The following is an 18,991-nucleotide window of genomic DNA, read 5'->3' as shown; positions in this document are numbered from 1 at the left end:
AATATAAAGCACTAACAGTGTCACCAATTTTGAGGTCAGCACACTTGCGGAGGCCGGTCAGGGGCTGGCCGTCTTGGCAGGTGGCGGTGAAGGCCAGACTGAGATCTTCAGGATGATCCCACACACTCAGCTCAACTTTCGACCTGATGTTCTACATGAAAAAACAAAAGCAAAAATCAAGCAAATGATCCAAAAAACAAAGCAATCCAACATTCACTAGTAACAGTTTAAAAGGTAATGGAGATGTTCCAGAATTATATATTTGGTTTCTATAATGCTTTAAAAAGTAAAACCACAAACTTTCAATCATATTCTTGGATCAAATACTATCACTGAAAACAACACAATAGATCATATCCATAACAATAATCATAGACTTTGGTATTTTGGCATATTTTGGTGTAAACTAACAGTCAGGAAAGATGAGGAATTGGATCCTCTGGGTCAAACCCTAACTTGATATTTGGTCAGTGTTTGTCATCAGTTAAAAACTGATTATTTATTTTTTCTTTCCCCCCAGTGTCCAGTGAATCTACTCTACTGTTCAAAAGTTTGAGGTCAGTATGTTTATTTTGTTTTTGAAAGAAGTCTCTTATGCTCAGCAAGGCTGCATTTATTACAGTAAAATGCAGTAAAAACTGTAATATTGTGAAATGTGTTTAAAATAGCTGATTTCTGTTTCAGTACAATTTAACTAATTTATTCCTGTGAAGATTTTCAGCATCATCACTCCAATCTTCAGTGTCACATGATCCTTCAGAAATCATTCTAGTATGATGATTTGCTGCTTAAGAAACATTTCTTATTATTATTATCATCAGTGTTGAAAGCGGTTGTGCTGCTCAATATTTTTGTGGAAACCATGATACTTTTTCACGATTCTTTAATGAATAGAGTTCAAAATGTTATACTTTTGTAACAGTATAAATGTCTTTACAGCCTCATTTTACCAATTTAATGTGTCCTTGCAGAATAAAAGCATATATATTTTTTAATTGTACTGACTCCAAACTTTTGAACTGTGGTATATGTAGTCTTTCATGTTATTCACATGATCTTGTTTAATTTAAGGTTATATAAAAATGCTAGTGTAAAAATGTCCTCCAATATATAGCTACAGAAAAAAAAAAAAAAAAACCCCAAGCTCTTCAGCCAAATAACATCTTTCAAGACCATTTCTTGGACCACAGCAGCGATCTTCCAATGCAGCAACAAACACAGAGTATCAGATCTTCACAAGCCAGAACTATCAGACTGCAAAGCTTACTGTGTGAACTAAAGCAAACACATGGACGAGCCCATCAAATGTTCTGCAATGACAAAAACAGGAAATTCCTTATCTTATGTAATCATGTGATCACACAGTGAAGACACAGCAAAAGACCAAAGGTTTTCTAAATAACACTCCACAACATCATCTGTTCTTAATACAATTCAATTTCGAACAATTTATTAGCTGAAAACCAGGGGGAATTAATTCGGTTGCCAATTAAACTGGAATCAATTTACATAGAATACTTTAGGTGAGTGATGGTTATTTACTACTATGCTGTTGCGTTGATAAAACCGTTGCCCGACTCTGAAGTGTGTCGACCACATTGCCTGAAAATGAACCGTGCGTTCATAATGGGCTGTCACTATACATCACAGCTTCAACCCTGAACCTTTTAATGCACATTCTACACTCTTGAAAGCATGAAGGGGTCCGTCTTGGGGGGCACCAAGAGCACATTTTCTTTTATGTGCACCAGCTACCTGTGTTTCAAATAGGACTATACAGGGGCACAGGGTGATTTTTTAGGTTGGAGGTGCTGAATAAATAGTATAAAGAAATAATAATAATTATAATTATATATTTATATATATATTTATATATATATATATATATATATATATATATATATATATATATATATATATATATATATATATATATATACACATACACACACACACACACACCTCAAGAACGCTTGTTTAAATAGATGGAGCATACAGTAGGCTACATTTTTGACAGAAAATTAAAAATAGTGATACTTACAATCGTAATGTATTTGTAATGCGCCATTTTAAAAAAAGGGCTATTGAGGTATTTTTGCAAGCTATTAACAAGCCTTCACTGCCACAGGAAATAAACAATGAATAAATAAAAAAACACTTCTGTCTACCTTACAGACTTGCACTCCAAAGTGGAGTACAGCGGAAACCCACCAGTAGGTGGCGGCAAGTCACTCGCTGCATCCAAAATCAAATACTTTCCTAGAATATAGTATGTAAAAAACAGTACGGCAACAGAGTAGTATGTCCGGACGCATAGTATTCGAAAAAGTCCCAGAATGACCTACAACTCTCGGCGAGATTCTGAAGTGTGCATTTGGTCGACACTTTACTATCCCATGAGGCCACGGGAGAGGATTTATGAGTTCTTTTTTTTTTTTTTACTACCCACAGTCACACTATATAGAAAGTACTTTTTGTTGCGAAGTAAGTTCAAATTAAAATGTAGTACCTGCTCAGACAAATGCGATTTCGGAAGCAGCGACTGTCTTAATGAGTCTTTGAGTCGAATTGTGTTGAGTTTATAAACTTACATTGTATGCGTTCACTATTAGCTGAATAATGTTTTTGGAGTCTTGGTCCAAAATTTCCACTGTAGTCCCAGGGATCAACGCAGTGAGATTCTATGAGTAAAAATACATTAAGAACACATTAAACAAAACAAAAACAGCTCAACATCAATCAATATAGCTTATGAGGAACGAGAGGTACCTTGTAAAGAACATAGTGTCTTTTGGTCACTGCAAAGATGAGGAAAATATTGTTTTCAGCCAGTTTCTCTCCAAGTAGAGCGAGTGAAGGGTAGTCCTGTGGAGAGACGACACATGTCCATATATCAGTTAGATACATTCAAGCAATCCCTCACTCCCTGCAGCACTCTTTCTGTCAGGAAGTTTGCAAAAGGAAGTCATCGCTCTTCTGATTCCCCTCCACGGTTTCCGTTATCCTTCCCACCCATTTCCTCTGAATACAGCGACAGGCGTTCTCTGCTAAACTGCCTGAGTATACAGGGAGTTTGTACTCAATCTCTTTAACCAATGATCATCGATGTGTTAAGCACATTTGAGTAACGTTTCCTTACAGAACAAGATGAATGCATAAATATTCAATCCTAGTTTGCAGCAGAAGGCACACACTGCTTTTGTTTGTTTTCCTTCTGTCTGAGCGATCTCTCTCACTCTCAAAACATTCAGCTACTTTGGATGGAGACCAAACTGCTAAACGAGCACCGCATCTGTTCTTGCACTTTGACATAGATGGGGAATAACAATTTATCCAGTTCAAAGCAATAAAAATAAAAAAGTTACGAATTTTCAAGAGACATCATATGGTGAAAGGAGAAGGGAGAAGGAAACAATAAGTGCACAAAAGCTTCCCATTAAATCTGAATTATCTGCAATGCCTTTGAAGGTTTTGTTATGCTGTTCAGCAAACACAGACCTGCATTTCAGACAATCATTATGTGCTATCATCAAGCAAATAGCTGATGGAAGTTAAGGGCAAGAAATTAGTTATTAAGTATGTTTAAATAAAACAAGCTCATTCAGAGTCTGCAGTTAATTTATCCAAAGCAAAACAACATGTAGTCTTCACATTTTTTGGTTCAGCCATTTAAAATGAAATGCTTTACCATCTTTGTTGAAGCGCTGTACTCGTTCTTGTCGTTCAGGTGACACTGTCCATCGTGAGGATGCACTAGTCCACCGAGCTTGCCGTCCAAAGCCAAGTGAGGGACGTCATCGGTGGCAAACACCAGGAGATGATAGGCTTCTTTCCTCCAGCCAATCCTCTCCTGCCACAATGACACCAAACTTTCATTATTCCAGTCTATATCTTTTTGTATCTCAATACCATGTTCATTTGATTGTTACACAGTGATTTTAATTTTAATAATTATTCCAATTAGTTTGTTGTTGTTAGTTGATGGATATAGTTTACAGTTTTATTTATAGTTGATGGATCAGTTCAGTTATATTACAGTTGTCAGAATATGTATCAACATATGGACATTATCAGCGTTTTTCAAATCAAACACGTATATAAGATAATTTTCTAGAAATACATTCATTTAAAAATAAGTAGTAGTATAAAGTAGTAGATGAAATACATCTGTGAAGCATTTTGTTTATTCTTTCGTCATTTTCATATATTTTTTTATTATGCATGCAGCTTTTATGGCCTCATTAATTTAAAGACTAAATAGATAAACATTTTAAACATTCATGTCAACATAGGACCATTTCAATTTCTTTTTCAAAGTTAATTTAAGGCAAAAGGGGGTGATTGGTGATTAGCCACAGTTCATAGATTCATATAAAAAAAAAAAAAAGTTAACCTAAAATCTACACAATCTAGCAGACAGCATCTGCTAACTAGTGCTTTAGAAACACATGGCAAATTCAACACTAAACACAAGATCTCATTAGTCTCACAAACAAATAAACACGTATAGCGGATAAATGGGCAAGGCTCTCCTCTTTCATTCAGCGTAAACCGCAGAGTCTCTTTCTCTCATGCATGCTGTGATTGTGCCTTTCATGGCAAAGCAAATATTTTTACAGCCTATGATGTCAGGCAATATTAGCGTGTCTCTTTTAAGTCTCAGACACACCTGTATCTCTTCTGAGAAAACTCAGACAGCAAAGCAAAAAAGGGATATCTGATGTGTCAAGACATTCTTTTCATTAAACCTTGCTGGACAGGCTTGATGTCCCTATAGGGAGCTGAAGGAGTCAAAGAAGCAGCAAAATGACCACTCTTGACTGACTGCTTACCTTGCAAACTGCAGCCTGCAGAATGGCATCAAACCCCCCCTCTGGTGCATCTCTGTTACGCGACACCATCTGCTTCTGCACTTCCTCATTGAAACGATCAACCTTGTCCGTAAGAGACAAGAGGTGACGAAAGCCAAATGTGGGGACACAGTTTGGGAACAACTTATATCTGTAATAAGAGAGGAACGATAAACACCAGGAGCTTAAACAGCAATACTGAAAACATAACTTTAACGAATCTTAATATTGTGCTTTTTGATATCATACTAATCTATATATCTATATTTATTCAGAACAAAAAAAACTTCTATAGATTATTTAAATGTACATAATATTAGTATGTTCAAACATAGTAAATAGTCTTTAAAATGCATTCAATTAATGAAAATAACACACCAATGCCATTGCCAATATTTATTTTTTTATTATTTTATTTTTTCAAATACATCGAAAATTTTAATGGGTGCTATGTTAGGTTAGATATATATAAAAAAGTATTTAGTAATATTACTTTATTTCAATTTTAAATAATATTTGAGGTTTACTAGTTGCAGAACAAGGGACATGCTTGTTGACATATTGTCTGTTCCTATGATTTCTGTTGTGGTACAGTGAGCATTCAAGAGGGCTGAGTGCATAACCTACATGGCCACTGATGCATGATGGGCTGCAGACTGCATGGAGTAATAGCTTCTCTGGGACATGTGCTGTACTGGCTTTGCAACCTCAATCTGCTGTCACACTTTTAAAAGTCTACCATTATTTTACATTGGATCAGAATGATAACCACCAGTGACAGCAGGATTTTTTTCTGAACTAGATTTTGACTTTTGAGTGTTACATAGGATTTTGTATTAGTCCAAAATTGTGACATGCCAAGGGCTTTTGAATTTCCAGTGATGCACTTTTCTCTAAGACAAGGCTAAGCCAAAGCAGGGCTATTTTTAGTAATACAAGATAAATAAATGAAGACATATTCACTTCCCCAGTTGAGAAAGTGTCTCCAAACTGTTCTCACTAACAAGTAGCTGTTCCTTCCATTCAGTTTCTTTCATTGCATAACAAAGGGAAAGCCAATCCCAAACCTGTTTACAGCTCATCACAGATCTGTAAGAGACGTCTCTTACCCATTGCATGGGTTGTCCTGGTACTTGGGGGCTGTGTAGGAGAAGGGCGAGATGTTCTTATCCACAAAGGAGCCAAAACCAAGGCGGAAGTTACTCGTGAGCTTCCTCATTTCCTCAGCCAGTTTGGTGCCCAGGTTGCGGATTGTGTCCAGATCGTCCTTCATTGAGAGCGAGAGGTCCATCAGGTAGTACAAATCAACAGGGTAGTCTTCCACAGGGCGCACTTGTACCTCAAAGGAAATCTGGTCACCTGAAGAATGGAAGAAAGAGTCACTACATTAACAGACCATATAAATGTATCTACAAATACATTTTATTTCATTCTTTTTCTCCTCTAAATCTATCAGCAGATGTATACCAGGCCTTAAGCTGAGAGAGATCTTTTGTGGGTATATCTGGATGACATCATACTGGGTCACCCCAGAACCTTTGGAGCTCAGGGGTTTGCTCAGCAAAAGAGAGCTGCCACTCCTGGGATTCTCTATAAAAGGAGCATCACATCCTCTTTTCAGTAAGTTCTGGCTAAAGTCACATCGTGAGGTGAGAGTTCTGGCCTGTCCAAAGTCCTGAATCAGGGAAAAAGAAAGATCACTGTGTAAGCAATGTAGGGAAACCATTAAACAAATTAGGGAAACCATTAAATAAATTAGCAAACCCACAAATGCAGGGAAATAGAGCACTAATGCTCTTAGTAACCTGTCGACAGTTCAAGTGTATTAAAATTAATAAATCAGTGGCTTGTCTGCCTAACTAGACGACATTTGAATGAGTCTATGATGCCTATAATACCGTCTTGGTATGCAGCTCAGTAGTTTGAGAGTGAGACACAGCCACATTCAAAAATCAAGTGTCAGCCAATGTCTGGCAGGAATGTGTGCGCACGCACCTCTTGCGCGCACCAGGCGCAGCTCGGGTGAATGAGGAAACACTCTTCACAAGACGAGGCGCTGCCGCTCATGCAAACATTAAGACCTAGAGAGGAAAAGAGAGTCCAATTCAAGTCAAACAGGAATTATGAATCTGTGCATAATTCAGACTCGTTCATCTAGACACTTACAACTGAGAACTACTACAAACAAGAGAAGCGTCGCAATAAAGACACGGAATTGCTCAGAAAAGTAACTAGGACGAATTAACTGACCCCTCGTTATCATAATGGAGAAATAAAAACATAAATAAATGGGAAAAAATGCAATTAATTCTTACAGAAACTATTGAGTAAATCAGTCAATTTTTAAAAATACAATTTATATGGATTTATTTTCACAACATTCACATCTGTTTATTTATTCGCATTTACTAATCTGATATATTAAATATTTTTTATTTGGACCTCCAGATTAGAGATGCGTTTATTTTTTTTTATCCCAACGAAAGTAGTCCCTTTGAGTTAAATACCGATGACATTGTGCTTTCACTAAACACTGCACTTATACTTACCATTGACGCTGTGAATAAACATTTCCAAGACCATGTAAACTAGAAGAGCCGGGTGACGTGTAAATGGGCAAAGTTTCCACATTATTCCTTGCAAAATCAAAACCCCGTTCAACATCAAAGGAGTTTTTGTCCAATTGTATGAAAAGATTGTATTATTTTATATAGTGAGTGGCTGTGATCTTCTCTTTGTCCATCCTCTCCACATCACAGCGGCACTTCATGACTGAAGTTAGCGTCCAGTGCAGAGAACTGCATTGGTAAACACAGGAGTAAAATCCGAGGCGTCTGAACAATAATCCACATTCGAAGTTATGGTTACTGTCGCGCTGTCTGGGGTCCACTGCAATAATTCAGCCTGCACTGCATCCATTACTGGCTTTCAAATCTTCAGTCGCAAGAACATTTAAACTTCGTGAACATGCCGTTTTTATCCAGCCTCCGGTTGTTTTCGGCGTGAAAGTTCAGTAGTTGAGCGCCTGCCGCGTCCCTCACATTAAAACTCCGCCCATGGGAAACGAGACAGGACTTTTTTCCCAATCAGGTTTCAGACAAATCCCGCCCCCTGCAACTGGGATTGGCTAGTAGGGGCGACTTCAAGGCATGCTCCGATTGGACAGTTAACAGGTCATTCAAATGTCGTTACCAATCAAAGAAAATAACGATCAGGCGAAGGACGGTGATAGTCATGTTTGAGGGGAAAACTAGAAAGCGACAGAAACATTTAACCCTTTAATTAGTTGGCCCTAGTAACCAGTGCGGGTTCTTTAAGGGCTTTTTTTATTATAGCAAATTAGAATTTACTCTTAAACCTAAATCAATCTATCTCAGTTTAAACCGATAATGAAAAATTAATCTAGGTGCTTCTTTACCTTATGAAATTAGATTGAGCATTTTATAAAAAAAAAATGTTATGTCAGTATTACATTAAATACAGAAGTCAGATCTGGCTTGGAAACTTCATCCAGTGGAGTCAGCAGTCATGTGACCCTCACTAATTACATCACCACCTGTTCTACAGTGAGAGCTGTGGAAGTAGTATTAGGTAGCTCAAAGAATATAAGGTTGTTCTGGTTTTACCCGAGCTGACAGGAGTGATAAAAAGGGTTCCTTCACCACTGGCCATTGTTACAATTGCAAAAGGGCCTTGCACACCTGGCTTAAAATGTTCAAACTTAAATAGTGTAGCTTTAAACTTGGCCTGTTTTGGCACTAATCAAACCATTAAAGAATGCACAGGAAAACAGTTTTATTTAAGAAACACAAGGAAACTTATATGCAGTTATAACTCTGGTATTAGCAGAGCTAAAAACCTGAAAAACCTGAAATTCAAAAACTCTTATTAATTCCTCCACTTCCAGAATCAGCATTCAACTCAGAGGAGGTGTTGGGAACAACAGATTACAATGAAATGTTTATACATAAACTTTGTTGCAAAAATGGAACTGACAAATGAAATCCAATCATACTGGTCAGGGAACGAACCACTGATTAAAACAGCACAAACTCAAATACACGTGGGGGTAGAGGCCTGTGTGAGAAGCTCAGAGGTCATATCCACTATAGATCTCAATGGAAGGCCACTGAGGAAGCCCTGATGCTTGGCCCGCAGTTCCAGCAGGGCATCCACGATCCTTTGGCGGCCTATGTTTGGGTGGCGCTCCGACATCCGGGCCATGATTGTGTCAAAGCTTCCCATTGTGGCGTAGTGCTGTGGCACACATGTACCAGAGGCTGTAGGCGAGTCGCACACATTGGTCAACCTGTCCACACTACAACGCGGCCCCTGAGTCAAAAACATACACATGACCGATATCAAGGGTTTGGAACAGAAAAATCAAAAGTGGTCTGGTATTAGCAATAATTTAAAGAAACGGTATTAAAATCCCTTACAGTGACTGAAATCCAACTAGTTCTGGACAAAGCAAACTTTCTAAAAAGCTTGTCACTTCATACTTACTCCATGTGATGGACTGTAGGTTACGCCCTTTGTTCCCAGTCCATCCCCGGCAGTTTCTGAGGTGCTGTGAGACGGATCGCTCAGTGTAGGCTCAGCTAAAGGAGGCCAACAGAGTTGCACCACCTGGACAGTCTGACCTTGGAAGGAGCGACCATTTAGATCTTCAACTGCTGCCTTGGCGTCGCTGGAGCTCTTGAGATAAACAATAGCTGCCCTACATAAGCACAGACAAGATTGCAGTTCATTAATTATAATCTCTAACGATGCTTGGAAGTCTGGAACTGGAAGCACGCAGCATTACTACAAAGTCTATAAAGATTGATGAAAAAATAAAAATTGTGATTTAAAGTATACTACTGCCAGTTTAAAAACTATAACCATCACAGTTTGGGTGCAGAGCTGTAAGTTCTTGTCATTGCACAGGTACAATGAGATGAGTAATCATACTAGTTCAATTAGAAATGTACACCGGTTTTCCTGCCACAAACCTTATTAGAGAGTGTTCAGTACTTATTTACACTGATACATGTAGTTAACTTAAACTGTTTGCCCACTGAGTAGTCACAAAGTTGATAACATTTACTGATATTCTGTTAAACAGTGTCTAGAGAAATTGTAATGCAGTAAATACTAAATTTAATAATGATGTTGGTATTGATTGCCATTTTATAACTTTAAACCAGTGTTTAATCTTAGCTTTTAGGCATATGTGGGATCAATTCAGCATGTTGAGAATGCTTACCTCATATTGTTGCTGAAAGTGGAGATACTGACATTCGTAGCATTGTACTTCTCAAACCACAGCAGCACTTCATGCTATAGAAAACAACATTTAGTGGTGTCTGCTGCCCTCTGGAGGCCATAATGAACTTTACTGAAAAGCTTACATTTGTGGGCACCCTACCTCACTGACATTGTCTGGCAAGCATGTAACGCACAAGATGGAACTTTGTCTTGAATCATCTTCATCAGTCCCTGTGAAAAAGTATACATTTATCGAAGATCATTTAGTCAACCAAATCAAACAGCAATGAGGCTTTCTTCCAGAACAGTATTTGAGTTTTCAAACTGCACTTCAAAGTATAGACCTTAATGGGTGTTGTTGAAAGGAGAAAGAGATTCACTAGACATCACTATCACTCATAGTTTCAATTAACCTACTACACCTTTGTGCTTCATTTTGTAGTTCATACTTTCCCTCCTTTCAATCAGTTTCTCCGGTTTTCCATCTTGATTTGGAGACCCAAGTTCCTCCTCTGCATCAAACCAAGCTTCACTGCCATTTGGATCCTTGATGGCACCTACCATATAAAACACTGTAATACGATTCCAGTTTATTTATCTTTCTTCAATCTGATATTCATACCAGGGGTTGTCTCAGTGGAAGCTCCTGGCTTCTTATGTGAAAAGACTTCCTCTCTCTTGTTGCCATCACATTTTGCTTCATCCTATTCAGAGAGAACAAACACTGTACTGACTATTCTAAAATGTAACAGACTCCTATATTTCAGGTACAATTATTAATCGAATGACTGTGTGAATGAACTACCGGAGCAGCTTCAGTGTCCTGACAAACTTCAGAGTTCAGTGCTCTCATCGCTTTACTTTCTTCATCCACTCTGTGACCACTTGCAATGGTACTACGCAGATTCATAGAATACTTGGCACTTCTGAACATGTATGAGGCAGTACACAAATATTAACTTGCATCAAACAGCAAAATTCAGTGTATAAATAATGTAATGTACATTACCAAACACTGCAAAGGCAGACATGCTGATATTATGTGGAGACAAAAAGCCACAATGCACTACAGGATCAAAACAGTGTCATTCATACATTTATTCATCTACTCTACTGTTCAAAAGTTTTGGGGTTGGTGAGATTAAGTTATTTTTAAAGATTCTCTTATTCTTACCAAGTCTGCATGTATTGGTTCAAAAATACAGCAAAACATTTTACCAATACACTTCCAGGACTTTTGAGGTAAATATTCATGACCTACCATTCCATGAAACATCTGTTCAAATTCACCACAGCATCTTAACTCTGGTCATTAATTAAAGTTACGTGGTTTAATACAAAATAAGCTGAAACCAGGCAAGACGTTACCCCACGCAGAGAACATGACGAAACCTAGGTATTGTAATTTGTTCAACCAATATCATCAATTAAACATTCTAATATAGTAAATATACAGATATTTGTGAAACATTTATGCCTTTTCCAAATCTTTCTGGTTCTGTTTATTTTTCAAAAACTTTTCCAAGCCTGGGAATTATTTAAAAAAATGCATGACTTTTCCTAGTTTTTTTGCATGACCGTACAAACCCAGAGCAATATTGTGAAATATTACTATATTTAAAATAAATTTTTTCCATTTTACTATATTTTAAAATGTTATTTATTCCTGTGATGCAAACCTAAATTTTCTCCAGTCTTCTCACACGATACATCAGAAATCCTTGTAATATGCTGATTTGATGCTCAAGAAAAATGTTTTATCAATGTTAGGCGGCGCTCACATATCGCGCATAAAAACGCGTCGAAAACGCTAGGCGCGCCGCGTTCTCCTTTTTCCAAAGCGCTCGAGGTGGTTGCGCTTCGGAGGCGTCTGTCGTTGCTAAGCTTGGTTCTTGTCACGTGACCTGCGGTGCGCTTGCGGCATTCTGAAAAGTTGAGATGTTTTTATCTCGATGCGGCGCGGACGCGCTTGGAAAAAACGAGCGCGTCGCACCGCGACAGCGTCGCTTCCATTATGAGCGCGCATACCGCGCGGCTACATTTGAAATAACGAACTTGCGCGCGCAAAAGACGCGATATGTGAGCAGGCCCTTAAACAGTAATTTTGTGAAAATCAGGATTTAAGATGTGGTCTTTTTTTTTAAAAAAGATTCTCAGATAATAAAATTTATAGGAATATTTAGTAAGATTATAAATGTCTTTACTGTCACTTATGATCAATTTAATGCGCCCTTGCGGAATAATTGGAATAAAAATAAAAAAATATACATTTTACACACATCTTACTGACCCCAAACTTTTGAATGGTAGTGTACACATGTTTGCAGATATTTCTGGGAGGTTTTGACGTGAAACCACCCACAAAGAATTGACTGAACCACTCGCCTCCAGCGTCCTGGCTGTGAAGTGTAATATGTTCCAGCATTCCAATAAAAAACTCATACCAGGGGAAGCAGTCAGAAAACTCATTTGTGTAAAGGTTAGTTTTAATGATTTTTATTTGACATATCAGGACCACTTACCTTCCTGGACTGTCAAATAAGTCTAAATGGGCATCAAGTACCTGAAATGAGACCTTATTACCTACTGCTTATCTCAGATACAATACATTTTCAAATTCAAATTCAAATTCTGTCATACCATTGCTGGGCTGTAGTTTGCCCCTGTAGTTATCTTTTCAGAATCTACTGACAGGGGCCTGAGGTCATCCAGAGAAGTGCCTGCCAGAATCTGTCTCCTCATCTCGTGGTAATCTTTCTGTAGCGCATTCAGAGTTTCTGCTATGCTGTCCGGCAGGGCCTCAGTACTGAGGTACATAAAAAAAAAAAAAAAAAAATTGCTGACCTCAAAGTCTCAAAGAATACCTCAAAAGGAAAAAAATATTGAATTCTCGTAATAGAAATTCACCCTTGAGTGATCTCTTACCCTTGATGAGCACTTTCACCCAGTGGGGAGGTGAAGTAGCGTCTCCAGCAGTGCTGTTGACACATGACAAACTGAAGAGCGAGAAGACGCAGCTCTGATCTTCTCACTCGCTGGGCACAGTCACACCCACAGACTCTCCTGCAGTGGTCACCACCAGGACCAGGGCTGAGAAGACACATGAAACTTCTTGACATTTTAATACATGTTGCTTTATAAAAAGAAAATAAAAAATAAAAATAAAAAAAAGGAAACGTTTGGATGCAGTACATGGACTCAGACTGGAGCACTGTTTCATAAAGCTAATAACTGTAAAACAAAGTTGTCTTCCTCAAGGGGGCGCTTGAAGTCTCAGAAAGCCAAATCCCCAGGATGTTTAATGTCTTACTGGAGAATTTTTCTTCTAATTTGTTCATTTCAAAGATAAAAGGAAATCCTATACAGCAATCACTATCATCTCTAATTTCAGAAAGTAACATTCATTACATAACAGCTGTCTGAACGCTCTTGTGCAACTTGCTACAGTAGTTCGGACAACATTTTACACTTTTACAATAATGACACTGAGAAACAATAATAGCCACTAAATTTTAAAATATACTGTTAAAAGTAATTTAAATTGATAATTTCATTAAGTTTTTGAAGCATTAAAGGAGAAGTTCACTTTTAAAATGAAAATTCTGTCATGATAATCACCCTCATGTTGTTTCAAATCTGTATGAATTTCTTTCTTCTGCCGAACAGAAAGGAAGATATTTAGAAGAATGTCAGTAACCAGACAGTTTTTGGGTCCCATTGACTTCCATAGTATATTTTTTTCCTACTATGGAAGTCAATGGGACCCAAAAACTGCCTGGTTACTGACATTCTTCTAAATATCTTCCTTTCTGTTCAGCAGAAGAAAGAAATTCATACAGGTTTGAAACAACATGAGGGTGATTATATGATGACAGAATTTTCATTTTAAAAGTGAACTTCTCCTTTAAAGTTTGGTGGAATGGACTTTCAATGGAGGGACAGATATCTCTCAGATTTCATTAATATCTTTTAGAAGACAAACAAAGGTCTTAAGGGTTTGGAACGACATGATTCATTTTTGAGTGAACTAATCACCCTTTCAGCACGTTACCTTGCCGTTCTACTCCTTAGCTGTTTCAGCTCCTTCTCAGTCTCCTTAAGTTTTATGAATTCCTAGAAGTAAATGATCAGCACATTATTCACAGCTCATTTGAAAAGATCACAACTCCAAGCGCTCCATTAGGCGCACGATTTTATATATATATATATATATATATATATATATATATATATATATATATATATATATATATATATATATATATATATATATATATATAATACCTCTGTGAGGACATCCAAGTCAGACATGTAGACTTCAGTAATGGTGTTCTTTTCAGATGTGGCCATTTGCACAGTTTGTGTATCTTTCTCATGGCTGACAGCTAGCAAGTCAGTGTCAGTGGCAACGTTTTCCACCTGAAAGATCTGACCAACCTCTGTTGCACATGTAGATGTGAAGCAGGCTCTGAAATCACCACAGGCATCTATTATTTGGTCCACAGAAACTGAAGTACCACATTCGGAAGATCCCACTTTGACCTCCTCTATCGGTTGCTCGTATCTTGAGTCCTGCTTCTTTCGCAGGTCTTCGTGACCGTCTCCGGACTCATCAGCCAGATCGAAAGAATTGCTGAGACAAGAGAAACAATCAGTGGAGTTTGCAGAAGTAGCACTGGCCATAGTGGTGTCTGACGGTTCATCTGACAGTTCTGTACTGCCTTTGGTGGCCATGATTGAATCATTGTCGCCTGCCTCCGTACTCCGGCTGCCATCGCTCCATACGGTGTGGTCCAAGCTGGTGCTACTGAAACTGCAGTATTCTGGTATCCCTTCCTGATCCAGATTGTGGTCATCTGCTTTTTCCATTTGATCATACAATTGGTGTTTATCTTTTTGGATACAGTCATTTCTCTGAACATGACTCTGCTTATCCAGCTCCATATCAAGGGAGAAGCTCGCCTGGGCTGTTGTGTCCTTGAAGTGTTTGGTGTCCTCCCTGTTCTCTACTTCTTTCCACAGCTGAGACAGGCACTGGGCATGGGGACACATTCCTTTACTGTACGAAGGAGGATGTGCAGCAGAGCTCCTATCATTAAAACTCTGTCTGTGTGTAGCATTCTGAGTGTTTAGGGTACTCTGCATGCAACCTAAATTAATATTTTGCTTTGTGACATCACTTTGGGCAGTTGAGATGTTCAGCTCTTCTTTCACACTGTTTGGCAGCAGCTCAAATTGCTTCTCATTCTCTAAACCAGAAAGTAATAATTAGTGCTCTAGCTGCTAATGAAGTTTCAAAAGTCTACAGGAGGACGCAACATCATCTTACCTGACATACAGACTTTGTCCTCTGAAATTGCAATGTGAATGCCACAATGGCTACACTTCTTGGTACCAAATGGACAACTGGTCCTACAGTTTTGACACCGAAATGCACCATAAAATGTTGGGTACCTGGACCTAAAACACAAATAAATAAATGTTATATAAATTTGTTAAATGCCTCCACCATCATCAACTACTAATGCATAGAACCAAGTCCCCAACCTACATTTACAAATCTGAACGGACAATACATCACAATGCAGTTTCATGGCAACTTTCAGGATGTGTGATATATAGGTTCCATATTGATTATTGGCAGATATCAGATTTTTTAAAATATGTTCATATCAGTTGATAATTGTGTTGCTCATTCTCCTATTTTTTACATTTAGATTACCTTTGTCATCATATATTGCTCACTTAATTTTCAAAACATTAAAAAAGTGTTTCTATTTATAAAATCTCAAAAAGAACATCTATTCATCTGTACGTTATAACGTTGTGATTCGTAAATTCACTTGTAACATTTAAAATGACTGATTTTATTTTGCAGTGATCCATATTTTTTTTATTCATTTAGGAAAATTCAGAATTTTAATATTGGCCGTTATTGGTTATCAGCAATAACATTAACATAATTGTCTTATCAATATTATCATATTACTATTATCCATATTGTCATGCACATCAGCTCTATCCATCGGTTGTTGATTGGATGGAGGCAGATTGCGAGTGGAGGGGTTTAAGTGGACTAAAAAATTTCACCAGAAGATAGTGTTGACATTTTATTAAAATTATTAGGTTAAAACAAATAATAAAAATAATGACAGGCATGGATTAATCATTCACAATAAGATTAATACCATGTATTCAGAAAATAGGGTGAATTTTCAGTTCAAGCCGACTTTAATATTTAAGTTATAAAATGTATGATTAATAAAGCATGATGAACCATGAAACAGAATGGCAATAAAATCATATGAATACCAAACTACAGCAAATTGAAAAACTCAAATTAAAGGTGGTATCAGCGATTTCAGGCCCAAACATAAATGTTCACATTCATCTAATCTTACCTAACGATCCGCTAGCTGCCCGCCCCATAAGCATGCCGTCAAAAAAACGCGTCTCTGTAGGCAGCCTAGGCTCTGAGATCTGCACACAAAAACAGTTGTTTTCACCCGGTTTAGCCAAACACTCAAAACCAAAATAAATAGTGTTCCAACCAATCACCGACAGGGGAGGGTGTTGTGAGGTTTTGCGCTCGTGCACGGCTGCCTATGACGGCTGCGCACAAAAACCTTGCAACACCCGCCCCTGTCGGTGATTGGTTGGAACACTATTTATTTTGGTTTTGAGTGTTTGGCTAAACCGGGTGAAAACAACTGTTTTTGTGTGCAGATCTCAGAGCCTAGGCTGCCTACAGAGACGCGTTTTTTTGACGGCATGCTTATGGGGCGGGCAGCTAGCGGATCGTTAGGTAAGATTAGATGAATGTGAACATTTATGTTTGGGCCTGAAATCGCTGATACCACCTTTAAAAACTCACCTGTTTGATGACATACCGGTAGTTGTTGGAGGGGGAACACTGTTTCCTCTGGTGTTTGCTAAATTAGAAAGATATATTTTTACACATTATACAGAATGCTTGCTCTGACAAAAAATATAAATGTTTAACCAACTAAACTCACGTTTCACAAAAACGTACTGTCTGGCTACTTCAAGTGCAGGGTGTTTCTTCAAAAATCGCAGATAGCCTCCCTCTTCTGACGATGACAAAGCACAATTTCACATATATTTCCAAAATTGCCCATACATTTTTTTGATTATTAATGGTAATTTTATACTTGATATGCCCCTACGTTGTATTAAGTTCCTGTCCTCTGCTGTTAAACATTGGAACCATCCAAGCAACTTTGGATCTTTGAGTTCCAGGTAATAATTGGCCCAGACAAGCTCATATAGTGACCTATAAGATGCACAATTACCTCACTCAGACTCAGAGTAACAAGGGGTAGGCCAACGTTACTTCAAATTGTATTGATTCAAAGGTCAATGCTTAAAATGGAAGCACACTGAAGATAGATATGAGCTGTGAAATTTCTAATTGAATGTTTAAAGCAAATGAATTTGTTTTTAGCTTTGATCAACCATTGCTTACCTCATCAACAGAAACTTCCTTCCATCATATAATGGATCATTGTGAAAGCCTTGAGAGATGTGTAAGAAATTCAGCAAAAAGATCATTAACACAAACGGTTCGCAAAATGCATAGCTGCTAGGTCTATTATAAACTAACCACATAAACATGACGAAAACCAACCTGCTATTAACTTAATTTGTCAACTATAACACCTATCTGACGTTACACAAATTTTGTCCAACTAGTTTACATTTAAGACAACTTCTCTCGTTAGGTCCAGCTTTTTGACCGAATTTTAAGAAGTTGTCCGTTGAGCAGCGCGCCCTTCTCAGAGGATGATGCGCGTGCATATGCGAACAAAATGTCGTCGAGTCGAGGTCGACCTTATTTTCGACGCGAAAGTTTTTTTTTTTGTTGTTGTTGTGAATATGCGATTCCCTTTTATCAGCCGCTACAGGCAAATACATGTTTATGATTAGGATAATCAATTAAAATAATAACCAACCATTTTGAAGTACGTTTGCCCATTTCCAAATCAGTACGATTTTATGGGTTTTGAGGTTTTAAAATTAAGAACACAAATTCGAGAGGGAGAAGTTGGTAAACCCGCGATTTACTGTGGGGTAAAGAGGACCGTTATGCAAGTTACCCAAAACCATGACCCAAAATACGCAAATTTCTCAAAGAGACCACAAATGGCCAACCCAGTCCAACAGTAATGCTAGTAACGTTACTTCTTTGGGCTCGGACTTACCAACAATCCCGTTCACTGCATATGCATACTGGTCAAAGGGCAAGGGCATGACTTGCTGCCACATGGCTGTGGTAGAAAGATCCTCATATGCGATGGAACTCAAAGATTCAAAGACGAACGGTAAGACGACAGGTGGAGGATACCACATTTGGAACATTTAAATGATTAAATTCAAGAAAAAAGTCCGTTAGACTTTGTTTGCACTTGTATTTATCGAAATTAAAACAGCCATTAAGCGCATGTTCACCTCAGATAAAGCGCCATCTTAATAATTAGGCGCAGCTGCGTGACTTATAATCAATTGCCAGTAAAATTAAGCACGACAGGAGAATAATAATTTACTGTCATTTGTGTTATTACCTAGTCCTAGATGATTTTGACTAGCCATTTTAACGTCAGAACAGTTGTGTATGGTTAAGTTCTTCTAACGGTTATAATCAGCTGGTTAGAAAAGTCCATTAAGACTGTTATTATATATAATTAATAACAGTAATAATAATAATAATGAGTGTTACTATATATTCTTATATATTCTAGAGACCCCAGGCAACAAAATGTAATTTTGTAATTTTAAAGCAAATGTAATTTTACTCAGTTTATAAATTTTTTTACTCCACATTTGGACATTTTTGCTCCACAAAATGTATATAAATAAATAAAATGCAAATT

At 37.8% G+C, this 18,991-nt stretch overlaps 2 protein-coding genes across 2 annotated transcripts in view; both read right to left on the bottom strand.

Annotated features, from left to right (window-relative positions):
• Window positions 1-7,945, bottom strand: part of itgb5 (integrin, beta 5) — a 36,391-nt gene extending 28,446 nt beyond the window's left edge. Inside the window, exons 1-9 of the mRNA XM_084123463.1 lie at window positions 7,400-7,945; window positions 6,846-6,931; window positions 6,318-6,525; window positions 5,960-6,209; window positions 4,833-5,001; window positions 3,689-3,850; window positions 2,770-2,865; window positions 2,592-2,681; window positions 17-151 (exon numbers count right to left, since the gene is read on the bottom strand). Coding sequence (XP_083979589.1) covers window positions 17-151; window positions 2,592-2,681; window positions 2,770-2,865; window positions 3,689-3,850; window positions 4,833-5,001; window positions 5,960-6,209; window positions 6,318-6,525; window positions 6,846-6,931; window positions 7,400-7,514 — 1,311 coding nt within the window. The 5' untranslated portion in view covers window positions 7,515-7,945. The remainder of the gene's footprint in view (window positions 1-16; window positions 152-2,591; window positions 2,682-2,769; window positions 2,866-3,688; window positions 3,851-4,832; window positions 5,002-5,959; window positions 6,210-6,317; window positions 6,526-6,845; window positions 6,932-7,399) is intronic.
• Window positions 7,946-8,632: 687 nt separating this feature from the next.
• On the bottom strand, window positions 8,633-18,470 carry rbm44 (RNA binding motif protein 44; the record flags this gene model as incomplete). Its single annotated transcript, XM_084121332.1, has 18 exons — window positions 8,633-9,182; window positions 9,357-9,570; window positions 10,099-10,172; window positions 10,261-10,331; window positions 10,523-10,657; window positions 10,723-10,804; window positions 10,906-11,026; window positions 12,623-12,663; window positions 12,741-12,906; window positions 13,026-13,163; window positions 14,152-14,213; window positions 14,385-15,349; window positions 15,430-15,560; window positions 16,975-17,032; window positions 17,117-17,191; window positions 17,288-17,394; window positions 17,587-17,635; window positions 18,323-18,470. The coding sequence occupies 18 exons, from the start codon at window positions 18,468-18,470 to the stop codon at window positions 8,904-8,906; spliced, it is 2,916 nt and encodes a 971-aa protein (XP_083977458.1). The 3' UTR covers window positions 8,633-8,903.
• Between the last annotated feature and the right edge of the window lie 521 nt (window positions 18,471-18,991).

Source organism: Abramis brama (genome assembly GCF_963993115.1).
Source record: "Abramis brama genome assembly, chromosome: 8".
NCBI lineage: Eukaryota > Metazoa > Chordata > Actinopteri > Cypriniformes > Leuciscidae > Abramis > Abramis brama.
Note: the sequence above shows the minus strand (reverse complement) of the source record. Positions and strands in the feature narration are given on the sequence as shown.